A 25543-nucleotide genomic window follows, 5' to 3' on the forward strand; every position below is an offset into this window, starting at 1 on the left:
GGGCTCTGCAGAGTCACTCTCAGGTGGGCTGTGTAGAGTCTCAGGTGGGCTGTGCAGGGTCTCTGGTATGTGTGGGGTCTACGGTGGGCTTGGCAGAATCTCAGGTGGGCACTGTGGGGTCTATGGTGGGCTGTGCAGGGTCTCAGGTGAGCTCTGCGGGGTCTATGGTGGGCTCTGCAGGGTCACTCTTAGGTGGGCTGTGTGGAGTCTCAGGTGGGCTGTGCGGATTCTCAGGTGGGCTGTGCGGGGGGGGGTGAGGCGCAATGCTGTCCATGAATCGGCCGGTAAGTCCGGGGGGGCGGCGTTGCTGCCTTGCCTAGGGCAGCAGCAAAGGTAAATACACGGCTGGCAGTATGCACATAAACCTACAAAACCAGAAACAAACTCACTTTTCCCTAATGGCGCTGACTGCTTGAGCATTTGCTTTTCTTTTCCAACATAATCTCCCAAGATATGGCTGTAGACTTTTAACAGCTGGACACCTACAGTGAGAGTGTTAGCAAATATTTTTGTGCATATTTTGACAACTAACAATCTCTGAAGGGAAGATGAGGATTATCATTAGCTCCATCGTTCTGAGCCAACAATATTGTGAATCATGCCATCCCTATTTCCAAAACTCTTCATGATTGATTATTCATGTGTAAATGAACCTTGTGTTGCTTTAGTGAAGTGTTCATTCTACTACATAATGCGTTCCTTCAAAATGATACCCCCAGCTCGAAAACGTGGGTTAGAAGCAAGGCATTTACTAAGAGCTAGACTGTTCATATTATTAATGCGGGGGGACTGACATAAGTAAAAAATAAAAAGATCCAGCTATAATTAATGAACAAATTAGCTAAAACATTCACAAGATTAACCAATCCCCTGCCCCGCCCCCCAATTACTCCAATAAACTTGGCACATATTTATATTAAATAGCAATAGCTCACAAACCTGTGACATGTATATACATTGTATATAGGGCTGAGCCAAAATGTCACCATGGCAACTCTGAAGATCCTTGCCACCTTAATAGATTATATCTGCATAATATTCTTCTATTGGACTGAGACTATAGGTTGCTCTCTGAATACAGCTACAAAATCCTCAACAACAAAAAGACTGACTTATGTGACCTTGTCATGAAAAGTTACAATTTGCAACACAAAAATTCTCAGAGTGGTGTTTAGTGGTGTGGGCAGTGGGAAAGGTAAGCATTTACAGGGAAAGTGGCTTTCAATCTTTTTCATAACAGGGTCCCTTTAACCACTTAACGTCTACATGACACCAATTCATGCGAGTCACCTTTTGATAGCAATTAAATTAAAAAAAAGAAAAAAAAAGTGTTAAAATATAAAATACAATAAAATAAACTTTAATTAAAATTAAAAGCAACCCCATTGCTCCAAACGAATGTGTAGGGTGCGCACTTGTATGTAAACAGTGGTTGAACTATGTTAGGTATTGCCGGGAACATTTTCTTTTTAAATGTTTTTGCATATGTTTACTGCATGCTAGCAGTAGATATATGCAAAAAAGGGGAGGGTTTAATAACCCTTTAATGTCACTTTAACTCTAAACTGATGACCTATAGCGGCTTTTAAAGTGTTGGCCAAGGACAGCTCTAGGTACCTTTGGTTTTCAACATTTTACACAAAATTAAAACCCATCCCTGGGAAAATATATAACAAGTGATGTAGCACAAGTGAAAGACAGAACAAAAACGTATGTACAGTGCAGAAGTTCTATGGATACATTTGATGTTGCTCATGTTGAGTTGAAGCACGCTTAAGTGATCAAAACAGTCACTTTCATCTTTGTCAAATTAGTTCTAAATTTCAACTGAAAAGTATAAAAAAAACTTATTTTAGGACCAATATACATTGGGTTTATTTTCTCAAAGGAAGAGGGAACAAATATTACCAAAGCAGATTAAATAAAAAGAGCCAGTCACATCCATTGTTATTTCTTCCTTAAGCATAATCTGTTTGCAATAACAAACGTTTTAATTACTTTGCAGGTCGCTAAGCAACTGCCTTGGGGACAGTTAAATTACTAGCAAAAAATAAAAAGGGAAGAAAGATAAAAATCCGGCCTGTCTGTGTTCTCTTCTTTCATAGCTGCATGCCTCCTATGCACAGGATAAAAGATTTTATATGGATGACCCCATACCCTACTACCACTAATCAGTTATAATTAATCATAAGATATTCTGCTTAATGCAGCAATAGGACATTTGGTGACCATAAAATATACACATTTTAAAAAAGCATTAAAGTTATCTGACATTTCAAAAATAAAAATATGTACAAGTCTGAAGGAAGTTTGTAGACTCCACAGTTATTGCTCTGAGTACTTTACATCAGGTATATGAAATGTCACCTCACCTAAGGCACGATTTGAATAAGGAATGTTCTTAGAAAGCAACCAGGTAATGGCAAAAGTGCACTATTTGGTTGCAAAGAAAACTGGTCCATGTTTTATAAAGGCTACATTGTGACCAACTATTACATTCTAGAAGTTCCTTGTCAAAAGAATTCCGAAATTGCAGATTTGAGCGGGTAATTCTATTTTACCTAATTACTTAGGAAAGCGAACCTGCCCTTTAATGCACATTGACATATTGTGGGAGCCGGGTAGTAGCTCTCTCTAACATGCACACACAGGGAAATGGGGGCAGCAGCACGTAAAAGCCAATGATATCTTATTTTTTTTCTTTATTACTTTATTTACATTTTTATTTTATTTTTTTATTTTATCACTTTTTCAATTACGATGTTATTGCTATTACACAGGGGCGGCGGCGGGGGAGAATGGACAAGCAGGCTGGGCGCCATGTACAAAATGAGCACAGGCTCCCCTACTCTACATTTCTACCTGCTTGCCCGCAGCAGGGCTAAATATAGAGAAAAAAAACCCCACCATCCCGGATGTCGGGCGATAGGAAATCCGCACCCCTGACAAACTAGGATAAAAGGAATGGCTACAAGATAGCCATTAGCCAGCAAGAATTCAGCAAAAGGACATTTCCCAGTAGGTTGTTTTTATATCTGCTTTAACCAACAATTTACTATAAAAGTAGATATTTTCCCGCTAATTCTCAGTGGGCCCAGGAGTTTAAAATAACCCCAATTATGTGTACACCTGAGCAAGGCCAGCAAGCTAAGCCAGCAATGATTGTTTTACGGTAACAAGCACTGTCCTGTTGTGAACCAGAGGTTCATGACACATTTTAAAGAGACACTTTTAGGAATTTAAACTGTGTTGCAATTGTTAAATTGTTCAGTTCTTAGCACCTTAGAGTTTGCATATTGAGGTTTATGAAAGCATGTAATTACAAGATAGTAGAAAAAGAAACAAATATTTGCTTTCATTCAATTTTATACATTTAAAGATGATAAAGTAATGCACACCTGCTCCCTCAGTCGTTCTGGTTTCACCTGACAACACACTGTATCCTCATAGTGTTGAGGGCAGGAAGATGGCCTACTGAGATGGCTTTTCTGAACAGCTGCACTAGATGCCAGCAACAGCACAAAGCGATAAAAAGATTATCAAGGCAGGCACCTGTGACCCGCAAACACTATCTACCACATTCCTCATCAGAAGGAAATCATGGCTATTCCTTGTTATGCAGCTGTTAACTAGAACATGGAAAAACCCACTAGAACCTAAAAAGTGTTTAACAATTAAAAACAAGCAAAAAATAAATAAAATGTAAAAACCCAACAACAACTGGTGTTTGATTACAAGATGATGCATGTGTGATTTTTTTAAATCCATGCATTGACTTTCCAAAGGCTCATCTACATGGGGCGAATTTAGCAATTAAGTCAATAACAGTATTATTCACATCATGTCCGTTGAGCTGCGTTTTTCTGCACACTACTGCATATGTATGGTGTAAACAGGGCACATAAAAAAAAATGATTTTTTTCTATGTCCCTGGTCACACCATACATGTGGTGTAAAAGATGCAGCTCATCAGACATGGTAGGAGCAGCCCTTAGTTGAGCAGGATCTCATCTAGCATTCTTTACCTTCAGTAACACGCAATGTAAATGACAACATGAGGTATAAGATCAGATACCCTCATGCTTTGAACAGAAGCACATGTAAGCCATACACATACAATAGCATTATTAAGTTACAGTAATAAAAGGAGGGGGAAAAAGTGTGTGAAAAATCAGCAATCGCTTCCGATGGACCCAACGATTATAAGAGAATTCTGCCAGTCTTTAGAACGATGGGTACTTCAAACTTGATTACCTCTAGAGAGGGTACAGCAAATAAAACTGAGTACCATGTACACAAGAGCTATGGCTTCTGATTTCTGCATTCAATTCCTAAATTAAAAGCATGGCAAAACTTTGTAAACTGATTGCTTCTACAAAAGGAGTCCTTTTGGCACAAAAATACTATAATGCCAGTTTCAGACCCCCCAAAAATATTTCTGCACTACAATGTGAAAACTTTATTTTGAATTAAGCCATCCAAAATAACCATGTATGTGCTTTGGTTAGAAGACTAAACAAGGCCATATCATATATATGTTCTGGAGTATGGCTACCAAAAGGGAAATAAAATGTCAAGCACTTTAAACTTACTACTAAACAAAGGTAAATTTACAATAAAAAAAAATGACTAGTTTTTTTTGAGGCTCGGCTCACACCTTGGTGGCAGCGTTTTTGCACATTTATATGCGCGTTAACAGCATGTGGTTATTTGCGCTATTTGTGCAATTTGTATGCGCTTTTTAACGCGCTTACATGAAGACGCGCGTTTTGATTAGCAGCTCATAAACCATTGTGGGCAATGGAAGAACGTGCCTATAAACACGCAAAAAACACTCATGAAATGTTTTTCTGCTTGGGTGTGAACCAGGGCCATTGAAAATCATGGGATTTATTGTGTTGGGCAGTTAAAAGCGCTTTTCAAACTGCTCAAAAATTCCTAGGTGTGAACCAGGCCTAAAAGTAAAATAAGAGATAAACAAACTGATCCCACCGTCTCCTCTGCACACCGGAATATTGTTTCTGAGAATACCGTTTATGGTCTGTAAAGCCATTAAATAAAAGAATAATCATCTAACATAACTCGGCAAACATTAATCATATCCCAAATGGAAAAATTAACTATGAGATGAGAAACTGTCCCTACAGCGTAATCAAAGTATGTTTACTTCTGTGTATGTATGTTATACAACACATATAAAGCAATATTGACTTATATGACACTGTCATTGGTTTTCCTGATTGTTACATTTTACCAAACATGAAAAAATGTAAACCAGATAGACAGACATTATACACTGAGTGGCCAGATTATTATGACCACCCCATCATTACTTGGTTGGGCCACGAGATTACTTCGTTGGGCCGCCTCGTGACTCCGCGAGATGTTGAAAGGTGATGCGAGGAATCCGACACTGCACTGTTGCCCTTCTGTTGTCTTATACCAGTCTTGCCACTCTCTGTTCTGCCCTAACATTGACTAGTCACTGACGGCCACAATTTGCACGTTCAGACCCAGATTTTCGGCTGACAGTCCAGTCTTTAAACATTTTAACAGCTGCGCTTGAACATTTAACGAATTCTGCAGTTTTGCTGATACTCGCTCCATGGCTGTTAAAATCGCGTTGTTTACCCATATCTTCAGAAAAAAAATCACTTCTACTGTCGTGGTAAACAACCTGCTTCCCTATTTATAATTGTCTGGCCCTCTAGCAACTTCAGCGCAAAATTATAGCCAATTATAGCTAATTTGCCTACAAACGTCAGGTGGTCATAATAATCTGTCCACTCACTGTATGTCAGGATGGTGTCTATGCATTATTTTTTAACTTGAAATGCTTGTTTCATTAACAAGCACGCTTCTTGATTGGACAAAGCATGCATGATTATGCAGTAGACTGATACTTCTAAGGCCTGCATTTCTCTCTAAAATCAATAGTTCTTCTCAAAAGTAAAAAAAACACTACCCCCTAAGAACAATTAGCAAATTGCTGGCATCCATTGATATAATCAGGGTAATTTTAAATGGCAAAATCGCTTTAAATCTATGGCTATGGAAATTAGTATAACTGTCTGATGCTGAAAAAGTTCACTCTAGTAGTTTAATATCAATAATGTGTCATACATTTTATTCGTTTACAGGCTTTGCAGGACATGCTGAGACAATAAATCTAACACATATGCTGGTTATAAGTCTCATGCACATCCACTTCTAATGATTGCTTAGTGAGATCATAAATGCTCAGAGGAATGAAATCAACTTGCAACGTATGGGAATATCTATTAAATTTAAAGGCATCATAATTAATCTACAAAAAGAAAAAGAATGTGAACTCTAAATAGTGCCACTTAAAGAAAATCACAGCTATGGTCAAAACTCAAAAGGACTGTTATAGATGTCCTTCTAATAATCTGTTTGATGCTAATTGCTTACCCGTGTTCCAGCGGATTGCACGTTTTTCATCTTGGCTAAAAGCAAAGTCCCTATCTCTATGCCTCTGAATCAACAGGATCATTCTGGAATTCATTAGTTGGAAACACGAGAGACGAGCTACATAATAGCTTTGCTGCATGCACAGCACACTTTAAAAATAACTAAATGAATATGGAAATGCATCTTTCTGTGGCAAATTGTTCATTATTGAATCATTATCAACCCTTGTTAGAATTTTCGCTCTCTTCTGGTATGTACAAGATCATTAAAGTGTTTAAGAGCTCCATCATGAAAGACAGTGACACTTTATAATCCACTATCTCTTCAGGCAAATACGCTTATGGCTGAGCATAATACTCAAAATAACAACATCCTCTTGACGTATAATTCCTCCTGTTTTAGTAATGATTCTTTTAAGTGCTAACAGCAGTAGTGAAATATGAGGGCGAAGTCTGCACTTGTTAACGCATTCAATTCCTACAAATGCTTACATAAATTTAGCAGAGACAAACGCAGTGACATTGTTAACATCAAACATAAGCTAAAGTCTATGAAGGTCAAATTACTATTTTAATGTACATATAAATATAAGGTATCCTCATACTTTTGCATCTGGTCCTCATTGACAGTAGTACTAAATCAAGGACATTAACGGTGTATCGGTCCTTCTATTGACCAGATCACTACTGGTGGAGGCTCTGACGTGAGCAAGCAAAGCCCTGCCTCTACCAAATTTGCCACCTCCACAAATGACAAAGCAGAACAAGTCATGGCAAGTCAGTAAAGGGGAAAAGATCAGCTGTGAGGAGTCCACAGTAATTCTGGTAACTAGTCTTTTGCCGTCTGCCTGCTTTTTTGGAGGGGGGTGCACAGCTTCCAGAATACAGTTTCTCCGGAAATGAAAAAAAATCAGCTTTTTGCTTTTTTGTTTGTTCCATCACCAAAAATGTAGCCAACTTGTACCATCCTAAAACAGAAGTATGTCAGTATCTTCAAAGGAGAGAGACAGCAAAAAAAATCTAATTGTAGGCAGTTTTTTTTCTATGTTTGCAATTTTCTTGGATTCTACCACCTTATTCATTCATCTGTCTACTTATCTCATTCAAGGCCCAGTCACACCAAGCCCATGTGATAAAGGCATGGTACCGTGCAATGCACCTACCTTGCCTTACAATGTGGCAGGTGTTTTGCGTTCATGCACTACCTTTTTCAACACACGGTAATGCGCAGGGCTTGAAAAATTTGATAGTGTCTCACCAGTCAGTCAAAAATTTCACCAGTCAGCATGACAATTTATGTTTAAAAAGTTTGGTGACGGATAGAGCTTTCTTTTGGAGGTATATAATCACCACGGGGGTATTTTTTTTTACTATATAAATTTTAAAAAGTACCATAAAATGTAAAAAAAAAAAAAGTTTCCCTACGTTATGTTATAAAACATTTATTCTTACCCATATTTTTAGTAAAAAATAAAAGTCAGGGTCACGTCGGGTAAATAGACACCAAACATGTCTAGCCTTAAAATTGCGTGCGCCCGCAAAAATCGCAAAAAACGCCCATAGGCGACGATTAAAACGCTTTTTCTGTTCATCAGTTTAGTGTTATCAGTGATTACTGATACAAGGAGAACTATGGGGTTAGGGCTTTTCCCCATAGGTTTTCCTTAGGGTAACGACAGGACACAAAATTAGCGTCCTCCCGTCACCCTAAGCTCAGTATACCGCGAACTGCAGCTCGCAGTATACTGAGACGCCGCAGCTGAAGCGGATCCCGACAATTATGTCTGGATCCGCCCAGCTGCGTGAGTGACAGGCAGAGCCAGATGTACCTCTAGAGGCAGAGCCAGCTGTGCCTGCCTCCTCCCCCATCAGTTCCGCCAGTCAGCGCTGGCAGATCGGAGCGGGGAGGGGGGAATCCAGCCCCTCCCCTGTCACGGCTCTGTGCCGTGACAGGATCGAGAAGTGAGCGAACACTCACTCACCTCCCGATCTACTGAGCCTGTCACAGGTCGGCTAGAACTATGAGGTGAGTGAAAAGCACTCACCTCATAGTTCTCCTTTAGGCTGGGTTCCCACCTAGGCGTTCAAAATATGCGTGTATGACGCGCGTTTTGCGGTGCATGTTTTAACCACGATTTGCAGTCCACAAAACGCGTGTCAAACGCTCGTTTAAGAGGGCTATCCGGCTGTATCCTAATGGATACGCGCGGAAATACGCCCCAAAGAAGCTCCTGTACTTCTTTGGGCATAGGGCGTTTTTCAGCACGTTCCGACACGCTGAAATATGCCCAAGTGAGAACAATCCATAAGAAATAAATGGGATTTCACTTGCAGGGCGTCGATCAGCGCTGTAAAACGCCCAGGTGTGAACCCGACCTTAATGGCTCTAAATGTATTGCTCTCACTCTGTTTGCGGTGATATGCAACATGTGCGGCACGTAGGCGCACCTGACGCATAAATGCGTGTGTATGTCGGGGGCGCGGACATAGAAAAAAAATGTTTAAAAAAATAAATGTTATGCTTCTTTATTTTTTTTATCAATCTTTCATTTTTGTATTACTTTTTTTTTTTTTACATACAACTTTATTGCTATTACATGGGGGGCTAAGAAGCCCCCTATGGGATAGCCAATTTACATGACAGGTCCTCTTTATGGAGACATCAGGGGTCTCGAAGACCCCTAATGTCACCTAGGGACCTCCAGAGAAGCTGATGAAGCAGAGATCGGCTTCATCAGCTTCTCTAGCTGGAGAGTGACACTGAATGCAGGAAGTGATGTAATATACATCACTTCCTGCATTCGGGGACTGAGAGGAGATCAAAGGGAGTTCGTGTACTGAACTCCCTTTGATCTCCTGTCACATAGCAGGATTCTAGCTGCTGATCTCTCCTCCGATCACTGGACATGGAAGTGATGTGTATTACATCACTTCCGGCATCGCTGTGCACATTCTCCAGCTCTTAGAGCCAGGATAAGAAGCTGGGTCCCCAGTTGACAAGAGCAATTATTCTAGGGCCATAAATCTCTGTTAACACTAAAACTGAGAAGCAGTAAAAGCTTTTAAAGCGACACCGATGGGAAATGTTGGGTATTGTAGTTTTTTGCGGTTTCACGGGCGCACGCAATTTTAAGTCTCGACATGTTTGGCATCTATTTAGCCGACGTGATCCCATATTTTACCCAAAAATTGGGTATTATACTCTGTTTCTGTGCACTAAACTTAATTTTAGTTTATATTATTCTAAAAATACTGGTTTGCTTAACATTTGCGCAAATCCCGTGCGACATAAAAAATTGCAACTAGCATATTTTTATTCTACAGTGCCTCTCCTTTCAGAAAATATATCATTGTTGGGGTTTTAAGGCGTTTTCTAGCCAAAATTCAGATTTTATCGTATGCGCAAATATAAGAAATTGCTCTGGACAGTAAGTGGCTAAAGTGAATGTAAACCCAAACAATTAACTTTTTGTTTCCTTTTGGTCTGTTAAATATACAAATGAAAATGCTTAGTTATCATATATCTGGTTGCACACTTGTCTTTCAGTACTGAGATCTGCTCATCTTACATTAGAAATGCTAATTTTTTTTCAATTATTCTCTCATATTTGTATGGGTTTAGTATGGGTACTCTAGTTTTCTTCCTCAATCCAGATATCACGACCACCAATTAAACAATCATTAGACTAGACTTTCAAAAGGAGAAAAAACAACAAAAGTATTTTCCCAAACAACTCTTTTGCAAACCACCATAGACATAAAATATTTGATGTACACCTTTTTTGCATTGTTGGTTGCATCTCACTGCTACTTAACTCCCACAACCACTTTCTGTCTACATGCATGGCCTCCAGTTTCCTAAAAGTGACAGAGGACCATGCCATGGCAATGGAACAGTGCATGAGCAAAACCGGAAGACAGGGACAGTTTTCATCCTTGAAACAGAAAGACCTTCATGGCAGGGTAACCAGATATTACTTTAATGCAATCTGTATATTAAAAATGATTGAATTTAAAATGATTGAAAATAAACTTTTGAGATTACAACAACATGTTAAGGTTATTATGAAGTTTTAGGGATCCTGTTTAAATATACTGCAGATCAAGCTGAAATGTACAATGGTTTTTCGAGCTAAAGCAATATGCAAAATAAATCTATACAGATGAAGCTATAGCAAGCTATTTGTGTTTGTCCAGTGAGTAAAATCGGTAGTGACATATAGTATGTAAGCATATTGTGTTGAAGAAAATGTCACTTTTAAAAATATGTAACAAGCGACTTAATATCTAGAAAACAGAAGCCTCTTAGTCCAAAGCACTGCAAAATAGGTTAACTCTATATAAATGCAAAGATAACCTACTATAAATAAGGTTTGCTGTGTATTAGTGACTGAAATGTCAGCAATCTCCATGACGTTACCTTGGTAGACACCAATGTCTTGAAAAAAAGATTAACAAAAACATATACAAAGCAGGAAGATTTCCAAAAGAAATTGCAGACCACCAGGATTTGGATTTAGCTAATCCATTTAGATTACCATGGCTGCGTCTTAAAGGGACAATACAGAGACAGCAAAATAGGTCACACAGAAAACAATACAATAAGCTTACAATATGAATAAAGACGAGAACAGTTTATATTAAAATTGCAAAGTACTGATGTCCATGTTAAACGGCAGCAAATAAGCATACTGATCATGTCAATGAAGTTTTACTAAAGAATCCAGCAAACACAGAAAAATAAGAGTTGCCATTGCGGACTAGTGTTTAAGCATTCATTTGTAAGGACTATATTTTTCTCATTAGTGCAGCACTGACCAGGAGTAAGAATGCTGCTTGTGAAATCTAAAACATTATACATGCTCACTATTATACAGGTCAGGGAGCTCACTAGGTAGTGAAAATAGGATTAAGCCTCGATTTATACCTTTTTGCTGCCCGTTTTTGCGCACGTTTTAAAAGCATGTGTTAGGTTGCACATTTTTAAGAGCAAATTGTGACACATTGACACATTGATGTAAATAGGCAAAACGCAAAAATAATTGCAACGCGCGTTTCCTATTGAGTCTATGGGGACAAACGAGCTGTAATCTGCCAAAATGAAGGCCATGTACTTTTTCCAGCGACAAGCGTTTTGCTCGGGTGTGAACAGGGGCCATAGGGATGAATGGGATTTTTTTTTTTTTTGAAGCATTTTGTTGCGCTTATTCAGCTGTGACAATAGTGTGACCCACAATAAGTGTGAACCAGGCCTAAGGGTGACAGATTCTACATCTTCCTAAAATCAGTTTGGTTCGCTCTACTTCCTATACCTAGTCTTTTAGATTCCTTGCAATGGCTCCTGAACAATAACATCATAGTTCCATATTTTGATGATGTATGTTTTCCTGCTATTCAAGTTATGAATAAGATGTATTAATTTGATCTGTTTTGTAATATTCTTGTACTGCAGTTTCTTATATGCATAATTCCTTCATTCTTCTTTCTGTACTGTATATTGAAAAATGTTTAATAAAGAAATATTGATTTTAAAAAATGAGTTTGAGAACCCTTGTTTTTCACCTTGCAGTATAATTTGAAGTGAAGCTCTAGGAGATAAATGGCAACAGTTGGGCTCAGACTTATTTCTAAAGCTCTTGCAAAACACTTTAAAAAAGGAAAACAAACTATAGCAGGTTTCACAGAAGGCAAGGTGAAATCCCTTGACTTTGGTTTAATTTCTCTACCAGTTAGCATAAACCTGATGACATCAGAAGAATGACACAATTATGAAGCTAGGCAGAAATCGAAGGCAACCGTTGTTTTGCCAATGCAGGACAAAGCAATTGGTTTACTTTAATACTATTGGTGTAGTGTAGAACTCCAAGCAGCTCTTAAGAATCACAACCACACAAGCGCCATATACAGAGCCAAAGGAAGGTCTAACCACCAAGACCAGATAGAATGTATGCAACACATACATGGTACAAAAGCCGAAACATTCAAACATTTCACTGTAAACATTATTTTATAGAACACAAGCATTTCCAGGCACTGCACACTAAATTAATTTCAATAGGGATATTTGTATCTATAAGCAGAAGGGAAGGATGTTAAATGACAATTACTGCATCAATACAAATTAAAAAAATTAAAAAACACTTCTGTACATCTCCATTTACTCAAAAAAAACCTACAGCCATAGTAATATAAAAAGTGATCTATTGTAAAAGGACAAAAAAAAATGAAAATATCCCATGCCCTGATGCGTGTGCAACATGCAGACACAAAGGGATCAAACTGTCTCCCACGGAAAGCGGCTTTGAGGGGTTGCTCCAAAGCATTACCTACTTACCCATCAAATTTGAGTTCATGAAAGGTGTCGGGGACAATCCTTCATGGGGCCCTAATCGACTGTCATTCAAGTGCTCACTGTAATGAGGGCTGTCCGCAAAACCCTAGGGAAAAAAAGAGAACAGAGCATTAAGCAGATTATGTGGCAGCCTGTTAATTGAGTGTAATGACACTACTAATTCATGTATAGAGTTGTAATTGGCCACTGTCATGATAAAGTTAGCTTTTAGCCTTGGAGGCCATTAAGATCATATACACACACACACACAATTGTTTTTGTAAATACACTGTGTAGAAATATTTTTTAAAAACCCTCAATTTTATGAAGTAAAGCCAGAACTTATTTGCTTTTATTTTTCTTTGGGTCATGGGACTACATTTTTTAATGAACCCCTAGGACCCAAAGTCAGCATATAACTGGCAACAGCCTGCTATCTGCTGACAGTTCAAAGCCACACTGTAGCCAGGAAAGATCCTTAAAATATTATCAGGATCCACCCCACTGCCTGACAGCTGGCTATGCCTCTCCAGAGCCAGAACCAGCTGTGCACCCCCTTTCTGTCTCTCCAGTAAGCACTGGAGGAACGGAGAGAGGAGGGGGAATCCATACACAGAGCGGTAAGTGACAGTCACTGCCATGAGCTGAGCGATCAGCAGTTATATGATCGATCATGTCTCAGTATAGAGTCAGCATGTGACAGCTGCAGTGTCCCACACCAGTATTGGGAAGAGTATACTGCTCCTTTAACCAAGGTTTAATCAACTTGTATAGATAAGCCAAAAGCAATGCATCTCTAAAAATTCCCCCAAAAGCAAGGGAAAAAAAGGAAAATTATAATAAGGTTTATGTCAGCTTCTATAAGAACAACGTAGACAGCAAACTATTGCAAAGCTCTCAATGGGCTTTAAAGGAGAACTACGAGATGAGTGATTTCCACTCACCTCATAGTTCTAGCCGACCTGTGACAATGAGACTGTCACAGGTCGGCTTAGTAGATCGGGAGGTGAGCGAACACATACCTCTCGGCTGGATTCCCCTCTCCCCGCTCCGATCTGCCAGCGCTGACTGGCGGAACAGACGGGGGAGGGGGCGGGAACAGCTGGCTCTGCCTCTAGATAGGCAGAGCTAGCTGTCACTCATGCAGCTGGGCGGATCTCGACGTCGATGTCGGGATCCGCTTTGGCGTCTCAGTATACCGCGAGCTGTAGCTCGCGGTACACTGAGCTTAGGGTAACGGGAGGACGCTAGTTTGTGTCCTCCTGTTACCCTAAGGAGAACTATGGGGAAAAACACTGACCCCATAGTTCTCCTTTAAGCAGTTTTCTTGAGACTTTTCAAGTACCTTTAGTATGGGGATATAAAACACAGATTAAAGTGAAAATGTTGATGTCAAGCAAGCTGGCAACAGGCTTCAACGCGCTGTTAGCAAGCTTCAGCACTACTCAAACCTGTTAAAAAGCTTGCTAGCAATTTGTTAAAGCTAAAACTTAAAAGATCAGAAACATATGGAGGCTGACACTGCCATCAGCCTGAAAATGCCAGTTGCCTGGCTGTCAGACAAGCTGCTGCAAAAGAAAACTTCTCTCTAGTAGCGTTTTCTTTTGATTACTCACATGCTTCTTTAAGTGAAACCAAAAGAAAAATAAAAATAAAAAACTAAAAAGGCAGCATGTAGCTGAAAGCAGATGTCCAGTATATGACTGTATGCTGCTAGGGTGCTAACATACTGGGTAGAGCATTGTTGAATGGGACACACTCATAAGTGGATTCCAGGAAACAGCAAGATATATAGCCTGGCAGCATATGCCATCGTCTACCTTCTACTGCTTTTAGTTTTTGTAATTTGGTTTATCAAGAGATTGAGTTTAACCATACAGCACACTGATGTAAGTACTGCATATAAAAAAAAGAAGTGTATCGTCACATTTGGACAGTTAGAGCCGAATTTACTACCGTGGTTTTAAGGACAGAGAAATACCATCTCAAAAGACACTGGTGCTCAAGTGCAGATATGTTAATATGCACCTGACACCACCTTTGTAAAGGGTATGTACAATTCAATGGGTTGTTTATGGACAAACAATATTTAGACATCTGTCAGTTAGATGGAAGGGAGGGGAGTTTTACATCATTTAACATTCATAACTAGCATGCAGCAGCCATAAACCCCACCGCTAAACATTTATCACTTTTCAGCCCATAGGCCAAGATTCTTGAGAACATTCAGATGGATATATCTATTCTGGCTGGAATCGCAGTGCAACCAACCTACAGGCAGTGTATCCACAGGCTACAAAATAACCAACCACATAGCTACACGGTCTGTAACGGCTCCTGCTGCTTCTACAAGGTATTATTGTGGGTATGAAATGTCTCAGACTCATCTGCAGTCCTTTTTACAAGCTATAAAATGGAACAGATGAGTGATGGACATGAAAACAGAATTACTATGACATTTACAACTTGATCATGAACGCAAAAGATCTCCTCTGGTAGCCAATGCTGCAGCTTCGCATATCAAAAAGGCAGCCTAGAGCAGCAGCTGCAAAGGAAACTAAATGATTTCCAGCCAAGGTTAACAGAGTTTACACCAACTGTTTAAGTATGAGAAAAGCAAAGATTGTTGCCTGCATCAAAGTTATTACATTTGCATTATCTTTCTACTATATTCCAGAACATGACAACAGGGACAACAGGGATTTCTATAGTTGGGAGCAAAGAAGCAGTTTTAGAACTAATCATACTTAGAGCAGACTGATAAAAGTCTAGGGAATAGATTTTCCTTGACTGACTGCAAGCTTCTGCCCCCACACCCAGTTAGGGAGGGCATGCATGCCCCCTACCCCCGCACGCAGTGAGGGTGGGTATACATGCCCCCTGCCTTCTGCAAATATGCATGATCACCTGATGCATATATGAATGTTTGTAAAGTGTCTGTTGGAACATTAAAAAAAAAAAAAAATCAGCTAAGAAATCAAGTGTCATCTAGTGGCTGGAAGGCAGGAGTGAGTGCACCAGGCTTTGGATGGAGTCTACAAGCTTGCTTTTGACATCAATAAGAGACACTTCTGGAATTAATCAGAATTTACTGGAAGGCACATCCAACCTGCATTTGACCTCCTCCTAAGTTGGATTGGACTTGCTTCTAGCTTCCCCACCCCACAGAAAGAAGCAGTTCTGGACGCAAACAAAAGCATATCAACATAGACGCTTTAGTATTACATTCTCAAACCTTTATTCAATAATGAATCCAGATCAAACAAAAACACATTGCCCAGCAAAGCATTGCTTTACATTGTTAGTCAAACACTTACAATCATCATGTTTCTAAACAGCTGCTTCCAAACCTCTCAGCTTCCCTGAACTTCCTGTCCAGTATAAAATCACAAAGGACAGTGCAGACTCCAGAAACTGTTCATCTACTAGCTTAGAGAGGGAATGAGGGAGGCCAGGGGAGAATGAAGTAGCTTGATTTGCTGTGTCTGTGTGTTTGTGGAAGATAAATGTGAAAGATGTCACCAGCACACCGAAGATCCTTTTGGAATCACCAAATGCTTATTTTATTGAACAAGTTGTCATTCTGATAAAATAAAATAAGCATTTGGTGATTCCAAAAGGATCTTCGGTGTGCTGGTGACATCTTTCACATTTATCTTATGCAAACAGCGGTGCCATCCACAGTCATTACGAGCACCCTTCCCATTACATGGGATCTCCGGTAAAGAGTGCGACAAGAACCTTTCTACTTATCCTGTGTGTTTGTGGAGACACACACACAGCTTACTAGCACACACAAGGGTGACTGCATAGCACTCTGCTTGAGAAAGGAAGCCACCCTAAAAAGGAAGCCACGACCAGTGCTCAGGGGACCAGTTGATTCTGCAGGAAACAAACTTTTAAACATCAAGGAACAGTATTCATTGTAAGTGATTTTATCATCATTAGAAATAGCTTAAAATCCTTTTGACTTTATTATCACTTTAAGTCTACATTCACACCTACCAAGTAGCTGGGATTTGGTATTCCTTCATCAGCAGTAAAGGTCCCCACACACCTTACGATAATCGTAAGATAATCGTGGGAAATCCCGCGATCGTACGATTATCATAAGGTGTGTGGAAGCCGTGCGACCTCTACTACTGTAAGGTCTCACGACTTTAAACTTACGAACATGTTTCAAAACCCGTCGAGCATCGTACGATGTTCGGCTGGTGTGTAGCATGTTCGTGAGATAAAAGCAGGATGGCCGGTGTGCGCAAGCGCACACTGCCCGTTCGGCATTGCGGTCATCGGAAGCCCACCCCTCAGGGGGCGTGGCTTGCGATCATCGCAAGTACGATCTGCCTATGCAAGATAGGCAGATCGTACGTTTTTTGAAGTACCTTACAACCATCGCAAGACAAAAGTCTTGCGATGGTTGTAAGGTGTGTGCCCAGCCTTAGTGATACAATTGCATCAATCAATCACTAACATCAGGAATCAATCACTAACCCTGGACGCATTGATTATGCGTCCATAGATAGCAAATTATTCCTAAACCTATGCAGGAAATTGCAAGTTCCTGATGCAGGAATACCAAATTGCACCTACTTGGTAGCGTTAATATCTGTGCAGCACCAGTATATGTGAAGGAAAAAAAATACTGAGGAACTATTTGCAACCATCCATGTGTGTTAAAATACTGTAAATGAGCAATTTCCCAGCTTCAACACAGGAAAAAAAAAATACACCCACACAGCTTTTAGGCAACACATAGCACATTCACATTCGTTGTGGCGTACTGTAACTATTTAGTTTTTCGTTTTGCATGTGCACGCTGGGGTGCTATACAAAATGCATGGTACCACATGTATACTATATACGTTACTGGGTTTTAGCGCACATTTACACACAGAGAGTATTTTTGCTCTATTAGAGCACATTGGCTATCAGGAAAGCAAAGTCACAGAGTGTTGGGACCATTCTCTGTGGTGTTGATTAATTGCAATGCATTTATACATCACAGTCAAATATCTATTGTATGCTGCAACCTGTGATAAGCAATAATTGTTGAGTGCTAGAAGCACACATTAACGCTTCAACCGTATATAAATGCTACTTTACCAGAAAAGCAGCATGGTCGCAGGAGGACATAAAACGTGAAGAGCATTTTTACTAGCAATACACAAGCACAGGTGCTAGTCACTCATGCACAGTTTATGTTACATGGCTTTACTAGGAAACATTTTTCTCCGTTTCACCATACTACTCCAATCCTGAGAATTTCAAGCAATTCATGTTGTTACAGTTGGTTCATCTAACAAAATGCATCTAGGGAAAATATCTCTGAAATCACCATCATCCCTGTAATCTTATTACTCTTGAAAATTAAGTTATTTCTTTCTAGCCTTTGCCTTTACAAACCTTATGACATACATCAAAGATTCTTAAGCCTTACTAATCTATCAAGAAATGTACAAAAACATAAGGGAATTACTACAATTTTGGACTTAAAGCAGAACTAGTGCTTCATTAGACAATGGGGATTGCTGAACAAGGAGTGTGCAAGTCTGACAAATGTTGTCAGTGTTCTAGTAGTATAACAGACTCAGGCTGGCTGAATGAGACATCCAGGACAGCAGGATTCCAAGAAAGAAGCCAGATCAAAACTCCCACGCCAAGTGACTTAATACCACCCTCAGATCGGAAGTAATCTCCTTATGCTTTTGCCATCTACAAGAGAAATTCATGCAACCTTTTCCACTTCAAGCACAGAAGTCAGAAAACATTTTATGCAGTTTTGGCCAATAAGGGATAACACTGTTGAGTTCATTAAAGTTTGTTTTAGTAATGTTCAAATGGCATTGCATGTAAACATTTTACTGCCCATATATACGTTTGCATTAAGATTGAAAGCGACTGGAAATCCAAATTTTAGATCCCCAGGTAATCATTCCATGTGCTTACATGTGGACAGCCGCAGGCAGATGCAGTCACTTGAATGGGCATAGCGGTACATAGATCTGTATGGACACACCCGGGATTTCTTTCCGCAGGTACTTGATGCAGGAATCCCCAGCCGCAGCTTTTATCACCGTGTGCATGAGGCTTTAGCCTTAAGTAAAATTCCCGCAGTCCCTCACTGTCTTTTTTAGCATGTCACCAGTCACAACTATAGCATGTACCCAGTCTCTAAATCATTTGTTCTTTAAAGAGAACCTGTCACCTAAAAAAAATGTTTAAAGCTGAAGAAAAAAAAAAAAAAAAAAGAAGGTTAAGATCCCCGGGCCCACATACCTAAATGCATGTTTCGGGTGTGCCTACATACAAAACCCATTCAGTCATACCTTAAATAATCACAGAGCACAATGGAGTAAGAACAATTCGAGCGACATTACTCAGGGTTAACGCTAAACTGATGATCTATGAAGGATTATAAAATGTTGCTTTTGGGTTCTGAAGTTTACGCGCACACAGAATTTTAAGGCTTGACATGCTTGGTATTCATTTAAATGACACAACTGCAACTTTTTTTTTTTAACGAAAGATTTTGGTTTGATAAACAGTTGTAAACGAATGGTGTGAAAAAAAATTGCAACTGCTACCTTTATATTTTCCAGGATCTCTGCTCTCCGAAAAATATATAATGTTTGGGGGCCTTTAACTTCTACAAAAGATGTTGGTCCGTGATGGACGATAATTTCAATACAAATTAGTAAACTTAACATGAGATTTTATTCTATCCCGGGAGCGAGCTTGGAACGATGGCACACTCAGGGACCATGGGGAAGAAAAGTAATCCCCTCCAGAAGGAAGGAGAGTGTCAGCACCAATTCAGAGATGATTTGAGGATCTACAGCCCAGTGATGCACAACTAATATATATTTATGTTCATAGTTAAAGGTACTTGAATGTATTTTTAAGAACTTTCTTCTCTACACTTTGGAGAAGTCTTACTTACTCCATAGATAACTGCACTGTTGCAAAGCAAATATCAAATGATTTTAGTGTTTAAAAATTTTTAAAAAACACATGCATATGCTTATTTCTCTAAACAAGATATTTGCAATTTAGCTGTACAGCCACCTGTGGGATAATTTTCGTTTTTTTTGTTATATACATTCTGTAGCCCCCAGTTAAAACGCCAGTGGTTGTGCATTTCTCATCCTTTTTCTAGTTGTAGTCAAAGAGTACTTAGTATTTCAACAATTTGAGAATAAAAAAATGCAGCAGCCAACAATGTGCCAGACAAGAGTCTTATGTAGTCAAGAACCCCGTAATTGCAAATTCAAAGTAATGCTCCATCAAATTTTACTCATGCCAATGTCCTAATCAAGTTGTATATTTTGACACAAGAAAACTGCTACCCTTGGGTGGTCTGTTACCAAGCATTAACACAAGAGAAATTGTGTATTTAGATTGGACCTTAATAAACACATCTGCAGATGGTTTTGGTACAAACTACATAATGCCAGAGCCAATAAGAGCTGCATGTTAAGATAACCACATCAAAATCAAACAGAACAACTACATGACACCAGAGACATTTTAACACGAGTAGCTGTTCTAAATACTGCATCTAAAAATGAACAATAGACACAGTGAATTCTAAACTATGGCTATAAACTTCACTCAGAGCTACACTACAAAATTAAGCAGACAATAAAAACCTCTGCTAACTCAACACATTAAAAACCCTATATACCTTTGTCCTGCTTCTTAACCACTTCATGCAGGCTCATGTAAATACACGTCACCTGCTTCAAGTGGTTATACCAAGAACACGGCTGCAGTTTTAAACAGCATGCGATTGCTGTTTCTATACAAGTGATCTGGCTTGTAAGGTGCGGCGCTGTGAACCCCCCACCCCCGCCAGCTTCCCCAGTCTCTCCTGATGGATGGGAGGGAGATCAGCAGGCTTCTAGCCACTGATCTCTCTGCCGATCGCTGGACCTGGAAATTATGTGTATTACATCACTTCCAGTGTCACTGGGCACATTCTCCGGCTCCTAGAGCCAGGAGGAGAGGCTGTTGAAGCAGATCTCTGCTTCATCAGCTTCCATCTGGTTCCTAGGTGGCATTAGGGGTCTGAAAGACCGCTGATGTCTCCATAAAGAGGACCTGTCACATCCTGTTTGCTACTACATATGGGGTTTCTTAGCTCCCTATGTGTTAGCAATGACATTGGATGTAAAAAAATAAGTTTGTAAAAATTTAACATAAAAAAAATACAACTTTTTTTTTTTCCTAAAGTCCCTAATACCGTGCCGCATAAAAAATTGCAACCAGCATCTTTTTATTCTACAGGGCCTCTGCTTTCAAAAAATATATAATTGTTGGGGGTTTTAAGCTGTTTTCTAGCCAAAAATTCAGATTTTCTTACATTTGTGCACACATGATAAATTGCTCCGGTCAGCAAGTGGTTAAAGAACATACATTGCCAAAGAGAATAATTAAAATGAGAAGTCTGAAAAAGATTAGCATATAAATCTGAGAGGAATGGCACCACACCCATATTGTAGCATATAAAAAAGGATTGGAATTAAATGGGGCTTTTCAGGTGTCTACTGACATAGCCGAACATAAATTACAGAAAATGTTTGTATAAAAACAAACTTTTATTTTTATCAAAATGTGTTAACAAAAAAAAAAAAAAATCACAGATAAAACCATACCCCCATAAGATTGCATCAAACATGATTGATATAGTAAAGACTTCCAAAAGATTGTATGTACAATCTCCAAATAACACTCCAAAGAAAGGGAACTACATGCAATAACCAATTACAGATAACTTGTCCCACATGACTTTGACATCAATTGCAGCCTCTTAATTGTTGGAGTGGTTCACAACGCGTATCACACCTCAAGCATTTCTTCAGGAAAGTGAATTTGGAGAAAATCATTTAGGAAGCAATCTATTAAATGAATAGATGAAATGTTGGAGTGAAGTGCAACTGGTGAGTATTCTTTGGCGAGCAGCTCGTTGAAGGTACATGGTACCTAATAGATAGGCGTCATTGATTTAGCGGTTTGTTGTCATCTTGAACAGACTACTGCCACTACGTCGGTCATCCCTGCACTGTCCTGCTGCCGACCATGCCAGAGCCGTCCCAAGCCGCATTAGATACCGGAACTTCTGGTCAGATGGCGATTCCCTCTGACCGGCAGGGCCACGAGGAAGCATTGAGCCGGCTTCCAAGCCAATCAGGAAGCCAGCAGGCGGATCATGACGTGCCGCCAGCCTTCCTGCTTGGTTGCAGTGTTGTTAGGCAACATGAAGCCGGCTTCCTGGCCAATCAGGAAGCATAGTAACCTGCCTCCCAGTTTTCGGATTGGCTAGAAAGCTGGCTTCACGCTGCTTAGCTACACTGCAAAGCAGCCTGGCTACCTGATTAGTCAGGAAGCCAGGCTGCCTCTGCAGTGTCGCGAGGGAGAGTAAAGCCGGTGCTCTTTTGATAGAACACCGGCTTCCTGTTGAGCCGTGCCCACGGCTCGGAATGCTGATATCTTTATTCAGTATCAACGAGTACCGAAAAAATATTGGTACTCTTACTCGATACCGTAAAAACAGTACCAGTGCATCCCTAAAAGTAGCCAATACATACGGATTCTCTCCTGGCTGCCCAGCCCTGAGACGAGGGAAAGATCAAAAGGACCCTGAAGCATGATGTGATTGGTCTGAATAGTTTGAAAAAAGGCAAGTATAAAAAACAAAACAAACAAAAAAAAACGTAATAAAACAGCTAACATGAGCCCAGCAGCCAGACTATGGCCAATACAGCCATGGAGAGCCGCAGATACAGCCCTCGGTGAGATGCGATCGCAGCACTGGTACAGCCCTGGAGAGCCCCACATGCCCCCCTGGTGAACGCCTGCAGACAAACCACCGCACTTCCGAGTGACCCTCGCAGGCCTTCTGGAGCCTGCCATACCCTCCTGAGAGCAGGTAAGTAAACTTTTATACTGCAGCTCCCTATTGTTCTTCTCTTATTGGTGTATATCACAGTGCTAATCAAATGCAATAAAGAATGGCACCCGGATATAGAGAACTACAAACCTCAGCAATTCATGATTGCTGGTTGCCAATTTCTATTGCTGGTTAGCATGCTCCATCACTGAATAATCATGGTTTGAATTACACTTCTTTATCATTATAAAAGGAGCTGCCCTAAAATCATTAGTCTGCATTGTTTTAGAAAAAATGTTACACATCTTTAAAAAAAAAAACATCAGTAAGTGGTATCGGCAAGTACTGGAGGGAAAGTACTTGTACTTGGTCTTGAAAAAGGGGTATATAGTTGCATCTCTAATTTTTAAGTACAAGTAGTGCCAGTAGCTGAAAATGATTTAGTATCAGCCTCTTTTGTGATGTCACACTAGAAGCCAATCAAATGCTTTGTAGCACACGTGATGACAAGGAATATGGTAACAGGAGGAGAAGGATCAGAGTGAGCAGAGGAATGAGATCTTCAGTCTGCTGCTTTTTCTTCAGTGTCCAATCACGGGCTGGGGGCAGGGTTCAGGTAGATGGCCTTGCAGTACTGTTTAACTGCAACATAAAAAAAGTCAGGCCATCAGCCTGGGCCTTACTGCCTAGCAGGACTATGTAAACCTCAGGACTGCAAGGACAAAATAACATCCTTTGACAAGTAACAGAATCATATATCCATTTGAACTGTGTAATTAACCATTTACCTGGAGTACAGCTTTAACAAAATATACTGCAAGACACGACTTTTGGGTGTTAAAAAAAAAAAAAAAGATTCAATCTTACGGCAAAATACAGATGCATGAGTGAACTAAAACAAGGTCACCATGTTGGAACAGGAATAGAAGCCATTGTTAAATAATCAAAAAACTAGTATAAAAAAAGGACTCATCCACAATAAGTCCATAGCTTACATTATATTGTACTGTTCTATTCAAAACAAAGTAGTTGGAATATCAATTACACAACACAGACTCACCCTTGAAGATTCGTAAGATGGGCTCATCTGACTGCTGGTTCCCCATGATGAAGTACCAGATCTTTCATCTATACCTGTAAATTATTTAAAAAAAAAAAGAATTTCAAGTATTGTGTAGGCAGTTAAAAAAAAGCCCTGTAAAACTAAAATATGCATTAAGTACAAAAGCATTATTGTAGCAAATTACTGACGTTTGATAAAACAAGGGACAGCTTGACCAAGTCTCAATATACGGTCCATTCAAGTCTGTGCACACAGTACTGAACAGATTTTCACCGGACAGAATGTAAACAATGCTGGAGGCCACGGAGGAAGGGGGGGTGCAGTGGGTTTCAAAAATGTAAGCTGGACGCCGATTGGTTGCTATGCTCAGCTGCTTCAGATTTTGTCAGCTCCCGTCTCGGTTAATTCCCCTAACTGTCCTTTCAGCGCGTGCAATGGGGTAAAGCAACAAGTATTTTCATATAGAATTTTTGTATTTTGACCAGAACCCTAGAAATACTGTACTGTTGCCATAGAACAATGACACACCAATCTCTAATCACCACCTTTGCAGACAAATAGACTTTAGAAAATTGGATTCAACAAGAATTTTGTACTTAAAGTTTATATTACCAAAAAAATACAAAACAGATTTAAGTGTCTGAATTTCCATGCTGTTTTTATTAAATTCAGCATTTTTTTTACATTTATACCTGGGGATACTGACAGTTCACTCAGTTCTTGTTCCGTTGTGGTCAGTTTGCGTGTCTGTTCCTCCTTGGGGATACACAGTGCGCCTGTATCTCCTTGGAGTCCATTTTTTGGACACGCCACCTGCCCAGTCTACCAGTGTATTTGACAGTGGCTCCCTAGACAGCAGCACGCACATACTTCAGGGGTGAGGAATTCCTATTGTCCGCACCCGGGATGTGCAGTTCTGGGCGCTGGGCAGGTGTTTTTTTCTACATTTAGCCCTGTTGCAGGCAAGATCACAAAAATTTGGCAGGAAAACTCTGGAATAATAGCAAGTTGATTTGGTCTGTAAGTTGGTGAAGTACAGGTTTTTGCAGGAAGTTGTAAAAGGAGGCAAGTATTTTGTCAAAGTCACTCAAAAATGTCCTGTCTTGGCGTTTAATGCAGTGGATGGCTGTCTGTGCCCACAAATCTGCCACTAATTTTGCCAGCAGCTTCCCATTTTTATTTATTTTCAAAAAGTGATTTTGCCCATTTACCTGGCAGTGGGTGGGTTCTGTCAGATACAGTTGTAAATTACGATAAATTGTCAAATTGAGTAGAAGTGGAATCAATAAATTCTTGTGAAAATTTGGTATCAAAGGTTTGGTTGCAGTGTTGTACTTAGAGCTGGCTGCCTAAAGGGCAGGAATATATCCCCCTTCAAGGTGACTTTAAAAAGGCATCCCAGACCCGATTAGAGTTTGCATTACTATGCATTATCAATCAGCACTTAAGACATGATAATTAAAAGAGCATTACCTATCGGAAACCTGAAAATATCTAATTGGCCTAGTTAAAATGAAGATCCACTCTGATGGTAAAATATTTCACTATTTGGAGGCAAGTTAAAGAAGAACTTCACTATAATCTTAAAAATGACAACCAAATGCACCTTTAGAAATGTTTGGTAATCTACAAATCTTTTGAATACTAATAGAGGAATCACACTCACACAATGATTTGATCCCTTTCCGATTTTGTAAGTTTGCCCACTTACAAAGAAATGATAGGTCTATAACTTTTATCATAGGTGTATTTTAAATGATAGAGACAGAATATCAACCAAAAATCCAGGAAAAAAAAACACGATACAAATGTTATAAATTGAGTTG

General features: G+C 39.7%; 1 protein-coding gene across 1 annotated transcript in view; it reads right to left on the reverse strand.

The window, feature by feature from the left end:
- The window catches only part of LOC108787874 (transcription factor 12-like), a gene marked incomplete at its 3' end in the record, with an annotated part of 99580 nt that overhangs the window by 27581 nt on the left and 46456 nt on the right, over positions 1–25543 (reverse strand). The window contains exons 4-5 of the mRNA XM_018557556.1: positions 23715–23788; positions 12766–12868 (exon numbers count right to left, since the gene is read on the reverse strand). Of these exons, the coding sequence (XP_018413058.1) occupies positions 12766–12868; positions 23715–23788 (177 nt within the window). The remainder of the gene's footprint in view (positions 1–12765; positions 12869–23714; positions 23789–25543) is intronic.

The sequence above is a fragment of the Nanorana parkeri genome, unplaced genomic scaffold, assembly GCF_000935625.1.
Source record: "Nanorana parkeri isolate BGI_ZX_2015 unplaced genomic scaffold, ASM93562v1 scaffold290, whole genome shotgun sequence".
Taxonomy (NCBI): Eukaryota; Metazoa; Chordata; class Amphibia; order Anura; family Dicroglossidae; genus Nanorana; species Nanorana parkeri.